Consider the following 10,034-nt stretch of genomic DNA (forward strand, 5'->3'; position numbering starts at 1 on the left):
TCATTAGCTATTATCACTGAGTTTAATGAGGCATTTCATCATAAGTATAAATAGGAGTACAGTGTGAATACATTTAGAGGAGCCAGGATCAAGCTCTGAAGTTTTGACAATGGAAGCAGTTCCACCAGCGGAATTGTGAGAGAACAGTTTCACTTCCTGCCACATTTCAACAAAGTCTGTCCTGGGGAGCTTGGAAGCCCTCTAATGCAGACCTTCAAGTGTAATATTGAGCACTTATTACGAAAATAAAAAAGACGGAAATATATATCAAGAGGAAAGTCAAATTTTCAAACAATTTGTAAATTTCTATAAAAAATCTATATAAAAATGAACATGTATCTAAAGAAGAAATAACGAAATACATTTGCCAATTAAAATTATCAAAAATAACAGAAGATCAGCGAAAACTATTAAATTACCCAATATCAATGAGTGAAATAGATTTGGCTATAAAAGGGCTTAAAAACAACAAGGCACCTGGCCCAGATGGGTATACAGCACAATTCTACAAAACATTCAAGGACGAATTGTCACCACTATTAAAAGATATACTAAACGATATACTGGAAAAGAAAAATATGCCCAAATCATGGGAAAAGGCAAATATAACGCTCATTCATAAAGAAAACACAGACCCCATGGAAATAAATAACTACAGACCAATCTCCCTTTTAAACAATGATTACAAAATCTTTACCCAAATAATGGCAAATAGACTAAACAAAAATTAAAAGATTGATTTAAGAAGATCAGGCTGGCTTTTTGCCAAAAAGACAAATTAAAGATAACATCAGAATTTTAATAAATACTATAGAATACTACAAAGCACATAATGAGAAAGAACTGGCCCTATTATTTATTGATGCTGAAAAAAACGTTTGATAAAATAAATTGGGAATACCTATTCATATTACTTCAAGAATTAGACATAGGACAAAACTTTCAAAATGCAATAAAAGCAATTTATTCCAACCAAGAGGCAACCATTATATTAAATGGTAAAGAAAGCAAATCGACAATTAATATAAAAAGAGGCACAAGACAAGGCTGCCCCCTGTCTCCTCTACTGTTTATAATCATAATGGAAACCCTAATAAAAGAAATAAAAGAGGACAAAACTTTGGAAGGATTAAAAATAAAAAAAATTGTTATAAAATTAGAGCGTATACAGATGACGTGGTCTGTATAATTGAAAATCCACTTAAAAACCTAAATTGCTGGATCAAAAAATTGAAAATTTTGGAAACTTGGCTCGTTTTAAACTAAATAAAGGAAAAACTAAGATAATAACCAAAAACATGGACAAAAAGAAAAATGAGAGATTACAAAAGATATCAGGACTTACAATAGTTAAAAGTATTAAATATTTAGGAATACAATTCACGGCAAATAATTCAAAATTACTAAAAAAAATAACTACAAAACATGGAAAAAATACAAACAGATCTAGAAAAATTGAAATTCCTAAACATTTCCTTAATGGGCAGAATCGCAATAATAAAAATGATGGTCCTACCAAAATTATTATACTTATTTCAAGCCCTACCAATCGTCAGAACCAATCATGTATTTAAAATATGGACCAAAGATATGAATAAATTCTTATGGAAAAATAAAAAAGCCAGAATCAACTCAAATTTATTAAGAGACGACACAACACAAGGAGGAATGGGTCTACCAGACTTAAAATGCTACTATGAAGCATGCAGCTTAATCTGGTTAAAAGATTGGACAACTTTGAAAAACAGCAGATTATTAAATTTAGAAGGCCATGATCTTAGATCTGGATGGCACAATTACATTTGGTATAACAAAAGAAAAACAGAAAAAAACTTTAGTAATCACTTTATAAGAGCCTCTCTAATTAAAGTATGGGAAAAATACAAAGATAGATTTTATACTAAAACCCCCTCTGGATTTCCCCCATAGAAGCTAAATATAACAGAGAATTTAGTAAAGAAAATTGTTTAACATACCAACAAATATTTAAAAAGATGGATAACGAGTACAAAATAAAAACTCATACAGAGTTGCTATGTACAGGCAAACAAATAAACAAATTTCATGGTACCAATATTATCAATTACAAATAAGCTTTAAACAAGATGCTAAAAAGGGATTCAATCAAGAACGGGGAACATGGGAAATTATAATGAAAAAAGACCAAAAAATTAATAACAATATTATACCAACAACTACTAAAATGGGCAACAGAAGAGGAATACATAAAAGAATGTATGATAAAATGGGCAAAAGACATAGGCCATAGTTTGAATTTGAAACAATGGGAAAAATTTGGAAAGAGAAACTAAAATATACAGCTGCAATTGATATTAAAGACAACTGGTACAAGATGCAATGCAGATGGCATTACACCCCAGAAAAATTATCAAAATTTAATAAAAAGAAATCTAATATGTGTTGGAAATGTGGGGAAAAAATTGGGACATTTTTTCATCAATGGTGGACCTGTGAGAAATTAAAAGAATTTTGAAAGACAATACATAAAATAACACAGGAAATCATAGGAATCAAATTTAAATTAGAACCTGAAATGTATTTACTAAGCTTTACAAATTTAAAATTTTTAAAAATGAAGACAGAATATTTTTCTACATAAGCACAGCGGCCAGACTAACAATAGCAAAAGTTTGGAAAGGGAAAAAACTTCCTACTTCCGAGGAATGGTTAATCAGAATCTTGGACATGATACAAATGGATAAGCTAACACAAAAAATAAGAGAGGGTAAAAATAAAATGGCCTGGACAAACTTCATAAAATTCTTGATAAAAAGAAGAGTCGACTTCACAATAGATTTATCTACAATATAAAATGGTTTAAGCGAAAAGAGACTAAGGGAAAATACCAATATGTAATCAACGAAAGAGAAAACTCCGAGGTCAAGATGGAAAATCAACCAATATATATTTTTTCTCTTTTTTCTTTCTTTCTTTTTTTCTTTTTCTTTTATTTTCTTTCTTTTTTTCCCCCCTCCGGTTTTCTCTCTTCACCTATTTTCAGAACCCTTTCACCTCCCTCACTTTCCTATCAATATATTGTTCCACCACTTTCAATGTATTATGTTTCTTTACAAAATAAAAAATGAGGGGAAAAAAAAGAAAAAAAGTATAATATTGAGCAGAGGTGTGTCCAGAGAAGAGAAATGCCTGCTTTTGGTGTGGGAAATGGCAGTGAAAACAGCAAAATGTGGCCAGAGCTTATTGGGATCCAGCGTGACAACGTTTTTTTTTTTTTGCAGGGTGCTGACTGTAAGAAATGTGATAATTTCAACACTAGTGTCTTGCTATGTACAGGCAAATCCCCAAGTTACAAACAAGTTCTGTAGGTTTGTTCTTAAGTGGAATTTGTGTGTAAGTCAGAAAAGATACATTTTAAGCGTAACTCCAGCCATATTTATCTATCAATCTAGCTATCCATCCATCCACCCTCCTGCCCAATATAATATGTGATGGTCTGCGTTAGAGATATTCCAGGCTCCCCAAGAAGGATCTTGATGAAATGTGGGTGGTAAAACTGTCCTCTCACAATTCTGCTGGGGGAACTTCCTACATCTTCAGAACTGCAGAGCTTGATCATGGCTCCTCTAAATGTATTCATACTTTTCCCTGTGATAACACTTCCAGGAGTGAATTTTCCTTCAGAGGGGCAAATTTATCTCACTTCCTGTTGTCTCACCCCCGTTCTTATCTACCTTGAGTCATTTGTAAGTCAGATGTTTGTAACTCAGGAACAGCCTGTATTTATACAAGGTTGGTTTTCAGTGTTGTGGGGCTAAAAAATAAAAAAATAAAAAGACGAATGTGTTGTTGAAGGCTTTCGTGGCTGGAATGACAGGGTTGTTGTGTGTTTTACGGGCTGTATGGCCTGGAAAGATTCCCCCAGGTAGGAAAAAGCCAGAACATGAATCTCGCAAGGCCATTAATGCTAATCAAGGTGATTAATTACAACATTCACACTGGCCTCCAACAGACAAGAGTTCCTTCTCCTGTCCTGGACCTTCCACAGATATATAAACCTTCCTTGCTTAGTTTTTTCCAATATACCTCACAACCTGTGAGGATGCCTGCCACAGATGTGGGCGAAACATCAGGAGAGAATGTTTCTGAAACATGGCAATGCAGCCCCCAACAGATGAATGCTTTGAGAATATACATCTTGTTGTTATGTGCCTTCAAGTCAATTCCAACTTATAGTAATGCTATCATAGGTTTTTCGTTGCAAGATATATTAAGGAGAGGTTTCCAATTGCCTTCCTTTTACACCAAGAGAGTGTGATGTCTATGGTCACCCAATAGGTTTTCACAGCTGGCAGGAATTTGAACCCAGGTCTCCCAGAGCCCTAGTTCCACCTTCAAACAATATATCCTGCTGGCTCAGGACCAACTGTATTTAAATGTGTCAACTGGCTTTCACATATCTTCAATTAGCAGAAAGAATGTTCATGGTTGAGGATATAGCTTCAAATAAAGAACTATTATTTAATAGAAATCGGACATTCGTTTGAAATAGTGTTAAATTTAGATATATCCATAACAAGCCAAAGCAATGCAAACATATTTCATTTAATAAATACAGAACCACAATTTACCTTTTCTTCTTAGTCCTGGTACTTCTTTTTTCAGGCTTTCTCAAAGCACTGACAATTGTCTGACCTGATTCCATTCTGAGAATAGTATGCTAGAAAGTTCGGGATGAATCTGATCTCAAGTAGTTTTTCTCTGGTATAAGACAATCCTCTGTATTAACTAATAATCTGAAATTAAACCTAAACACATTAATATATTTAATGAAATGAAAAAGCTCGGTTGTAAAAATGCCTTGGGTTGTGTATATATACATTTTTATGGACATCTTAATTTTTCCATTAAATGTTAAATTAATTTGGAAACAGATTTTGAAGCAGGTGCTTACTCCCTGTTTTTTAATATTAACTTGGATAGCTATACTCAGTCTACTTATCTACATTACTGGGCTCCTGAAGTGAACTTCATGATTGGAAATCTGATTCTGAATGTTTTGTCTCTAATAGGTATGTTCATTTATTTTTGTTATGCTGAATAATGAGAAGCCAAGTCAAACAAGAATGGTAGTTTGGGTCCTTTACTATTGCCAAGAGCACTTTCTACCAGCTGTAAGAGAAATGGGTGAGATGCCCAGTCTCCTGCCTCTTTATACCAATAGTGATTTAGAATAGTCCAAAGTCTTGTTATTTTACAGGAAGACCTGCAACTCCTTATTCAGTTTTAAATCTCACTTCATTACACTGAATATCCAAGAATAACGTAACACAATGAATGGAAATGTGAAGGAATAGAAGGAATAATTCAAGTGACATGTGATGTTTTAGATAATGATAAGAATGATATGGGAAAGCAATAAGATGATAAACCCTTCAGCCACCCTGTCTCCAAGCCAAGACTGTGAAATCAAAATTACAAGACAGACAGACAGGAGTGAGAGAAAGGGAAACATAGAGTATTAATATAGAATGACCAATTTCAAGAAAGAGAAGTAAATGAGTAGGAAAATAAATACAGGAACAGCCTCAGGTACAGATACTCTCTAAATGGAAATGGAAATGGAATCAGCGTACAGATATTTAAACTCTCAGGCCTGACGAGTGATCCCCAGACACAGATACATAGAAGTGTGTCCTAATAGCATTATAGTAAAACACGTGAATGACAGCGTTGCTTTTGTCAAGATTCTTTAAAAAATTTAATGTACTTTTCAGAAAGTCAATAAAACAATCAAGGGTTATATGGACAGTAACTTTCTTATAAATGAGTTAACCCCTCCACATTGCAGAAAAGCATCTTGTAATGCAACCCACTTATTATTCCCCCCTCCTTTCCTCAGTGTATCTATGGAATTAAAAGTAATTTGATATCAGTTTTCCCCACTTTAAATCCCTGGTCTTTTTTCATTCTGACAATCAAGAAACAGATATTTGGGTTAGGTAGTTTAACAGGGAAGATGCAAGAGAAGATGAAAGAAGAGTGTACCTGTAGTAAACTCTTATCTTATTGTGTTCATGTATCTTATTATATAAAAAAGACTGGACTAAGTTGGCAAGTATCTTTTCTGGTGTCCCGATAGAAAGTGGGTCTCAAGCAGCTTGAATTGTGTCTTCATTATGAGGTCATCCTATCATATTCAAATAGATTTGGTTTTGGAATAAGATGGGGCAAAGCAGGGATTCAGTTATAGATAAACACCTTATTAATGCCAGAGAAGCTGGAATTTTCTCTCCCCTCTGATACTTTGAGAATGTAATCATTCAGCAGATTGCTTGGCAAAGTTTAGGGCAGATAAAAGGAAGTGCTTTTTTACACATGGCATAAATAACTTCTAGAATAATTTGTGGTGATTTTCAGTTCTTTAAATCAGTATTATTGAAACCTGTGGTCCACACATTATTCTTATACATGAGTATACAATATGGTAACTTAGGAATTACAACTTTAGATTACATTAAAAACACTATAGCCAAATTAATAAGACATGAGCGCTAAATTGAACCTACATGTTTCAAGGTAGTGCAACTCCAAATAACTTTTGTTGACACTTCAGACAATGGGATTACATAATACTAATACTAATACTAATACTAATAATAATATAAACCTTTATTTTTAACCTGCCCTCTCTCCCCAAGGGGACTCAGGGCAGTTTCCAAAATAATATGGCAAACATTCAATGCCAGTACAAACATAACAAAATCTTGAGGTCTTCATATCCTGCTTTTGGGTTTCTGCTGTTATTTACCTGAATCATAGAATAATGGAGTTGGAAGAGACCTCATGGGCCATCCAGTCAAACCCCCTGCCAAGAAGCAGGAAATAGCATTTAAAGCACTCCCGACAGATGGCCATCCAGCCTCTGCTTAAAAGTTTCCAAAGAAGGAACCTCCACCACACTCCAGGGCAGATTTCTATTGCAGAACAGCTCTCATAGTTAGGAAGTTCTTCCTAATGTTCAGGTGGAATCTCCTTTCCTGTAGTTTGAAGCCATTGTTCCACGTTCTAATTTCCAGGGCAGCAGAAAACAAGCTTGTTCCCTCCTCCCTATGACTTCCCCTCACATATTTATATATGGCCACCATGTCTCTTTTCAGCCTTCTTTTCTGCAGGCTAAACATGCCCAGCTCTTTAAGTTGTTCCTCATAGGGCTTGTTCTCTAGACCCTTGATCATTTTAGTCACCCACCTCTGGACACATTTCAGCTTGGCAACATCTCCCTTCAACTGCTCAGAATTGGCCACAGTATTCCAGGTGTGGTCTGACCAAGACGGAATTGAGGGGTAGCATGACTTCCTTGGATCTAGATGCTATACTCTTATTTATGTAGGCCAAAATCCCATTGACTCTTTTTGCCACTGCATCGCGTCTGAATGCGGCGCATGCGCACGAGGACTCAAAGATCCTTTTCACACATACTGCTGTCGGGCCAGGCATCCCCCTCTGTACCTTTGCATTTCATTTTTTCTGCCTAAGCGGAGTATCTTGCATTTGTTGAACTTCATTTTGTTAGTTTTGGTCCATCTCCCTAATCTATTAAGATCGTTTTGAATTCTGCTCCTGTCTTCTGGAGTATTGGCTATTCCTCCCAATTTGGTGTCTGTTGTATGCAAACTTGATGATCATGCCTTCTAGCCCTTCATCTAAATCATTAATAAAGATGTTGAACAGAACCAGGCCCAGGACGGAATCCTGTGGCATTCCAATCATCACTTCCTTCCAGGATGAAGAGGAAGCATTGGTGAACACCCTTTGGGTTCATTCGTTCACTTAGCCAATTACAGATCCACCCAACCGTAATTTTGTCTAGCCCACATTTGACTAGTTTTTTCCCCCCAGGTCATGGGGGATTTGCCTGTAATTTTTTTTGGTGTGTGTGTGCGTTCTTTGAAAAGTTGTGCATACCTAGATTGTCTGGTAGCAGTATAAATAAATAAATAAATAAATAAATAAATAAATAAATAAATAAAACAGCAGTAAAGTACCAATATCAGGACCAGCAGCAACTAGTGCCAGCCTAAAAGTGGCTATTCTATGATCTCAGTGACGATTGTAGCAATTGCCTTAATGGGATGGAGCAGTCTAAGGAGGAAAAGGAAATATATTCTCCTTCTAGGGGGTATGGAATTGACTGAGAAATATATGGATGCACTGAAGCAGGCAAAAAGTAGTGGAGTAGGAGAAAGAAGCTGGGATGTTTGTTGAAGTCTTGGACGTGTCCCCTAAAAGAAAAGCCCAGGCTTCAAGTGAAATATTCCAACCCCAACACACAGGCTGAAATTGGAAGTGTTCCACAATTTAGCAAAAGACTATTTGACACACTTCAAGGCATATGATGCTAAGGTCAGTATCACATACAGGTTGAACACATTACTTGTTTAAATTTTGTAAAGTTCTATCTCTATCGGTGTTTTATCTTCCAGTCTGTTAATATTTAACTGTGAAAATGTAACTTAGTTATGTCATTATCTAATGTTTGGTGTTCTCTTTATTATTTTGATATTGATACTGGGTATGATTTGGGTGGTTTTGGTTAGTTTTTTCTTTACTATTGTATGGCATTGAATGTTTGCCGCAAATTGTTGTAAACCGCCCTGAGTCCCCACTGAAGATAGGGTAGGATATAAAAAAGTGTTGTCATTATTATTATTATTATTTGTCCAGATTCCAAAATCCCAAAGTGTCCCTATGGGTGGCTGAGAAAATGCTTTCTGGTGGTTCAGTGAATACAAACTGCTTCATGCACGAAATTATTAAAAAATATTGTGTATAAAATAATCTTGAGTCTACATGTATTAGGTATATAGAAAATATACCGGTATATAGGAAACAAAAGTTAATTTTGTGCTTAGACTTGGGTCATATCTCCAATAAATGTCATTATGCATATAGAGAAAGAACTACTGCGCTCCTGAAGCAGCTACACTGGCTTCCAGTTTGTTTCCAGGCACAATTCAAGATGTTGGCTTTAGCCCTATGGTTTCTCAACCTGTGGGTCCACAGATGTTTTGGCCTAAAACTCCCAGAAATCCCAGCGAGTTTTCCAGCAGTTAGAATTTCTGGAAGGGTAAAACCACTGCTTGCTTATTTATTTATTTATTTATTTATTTATTTATTTCTCACATTTATATCCCGCCCTTCTCACCCGAAGGGACTCAGGGCGGCTTACAACAGTGGCAACAATTAGATGTCCATACAAACCAATATAAAACAGCTTAGTCTAAAAAGCTCTAAACGGTTTGGGCCCAGCCTACATGAAGGGCCGTGTTTCCTCCTATGAGCCCACATGATCCGAGGTCATTAGGAGAGGCCCTTCTCTCGGTCACACCACCATCACAAGTGCGATTGGTGGGAACAAGAAAAAGGGCCTTCTTGGCGGTGGCTTTGGAACTCCCTTCCTAGAGAGGTGCGATTGGCTCCCTCATTGTTAGCCTTTTGTTCACAAATTAAAACTTCTTGTGGAATCAGGCCTTTCCTGATGACTTTATAATAGGCAATGACCAGATAGCTACTGGTAATATACATTCCTGAATGTTATTCAGACTGGGCAATGCTGTTATATGGCCTAATGAAGATGGAGTTCCTAAGACTGTAGTATAGTTGTTTTTATGATACCCCCAGTGGCCTAAGGTTCAGGGAATTTTAATGGTATATGTCAAAAGTTATTAATTTGTTATTTATGGTTTATGTAGGTGCAATTTAGTTGGTTCATGTTTTTGAATTGAATGTGTATGTTATGTAATGTATGTTGCTTTTAACTACTGTATGCCACTTTGAGTCCCACCTATGGGAGAAAAGGATAAAAATAAATAATAAATATTTTTATTGTGTCAGAAGCGACTTGAGAACATACTGTAAGTCGCTTCTGGTGTGAGAGAATTGGCCATCTACAGAGACAGTGCCCAAGGGACACCCAGATGTGTTACCATCCTGCTGGGAGGCTTCTCTCATGCCCCCCTTCTCTCAAGGTAGAGCTGAGACAGGAGCTCATC

The 10,034-nt window shown here is 35.9% G+C and overlaps 1 protein-coding gene across 3 annotated transcripts in view; it reads right to left on the reverse strand.

The window, feature by feature from the left end:
* LOC100552577 (uncharacterized) overlaps positions 1 to 7,266 on the reverse strand; it is a 96,307-nt gene extending 89,041 nt beyond the window's left edge. The window contains exon 1 of one of the 3 annotated variants that reach the window (XR_010002573.1): positions 4,611 to 7,266. Coding sequence is in view for 2 of the 3 variants with exons in the window: in XM_062969802.1 (XP_062825872.1) it covers positions 4,611 to 4,684 (74 nt within the window). In the remaining variant the exon portion in view is untranslated. The remainder of the gene's footprint in view (positions 1 to 4,610) is intronic. The other 2 variants (XM_062969802.1, XM_062969803.1) reach the window with 2 other exon arrangements.
* Positions 7,267 to 10,034: the final 2,768 nt, after the last annotated feature.

Source organism: Anolis carolinensis, chromosome 2 (assembly GCF_035594765.1).
Source record: "Anolis carolinensis isolate JA03-04 chromosome 2, rAnoCar3.1.pri, whole genome shotgun sequence".
Taxonomy (NCBI): domain Eukaryota; kingdom Metazoa; phylum Chordata; class Lepidosauria; order Squamata; family Dactyloidae; genus Anolis; species Anolis carolinensis.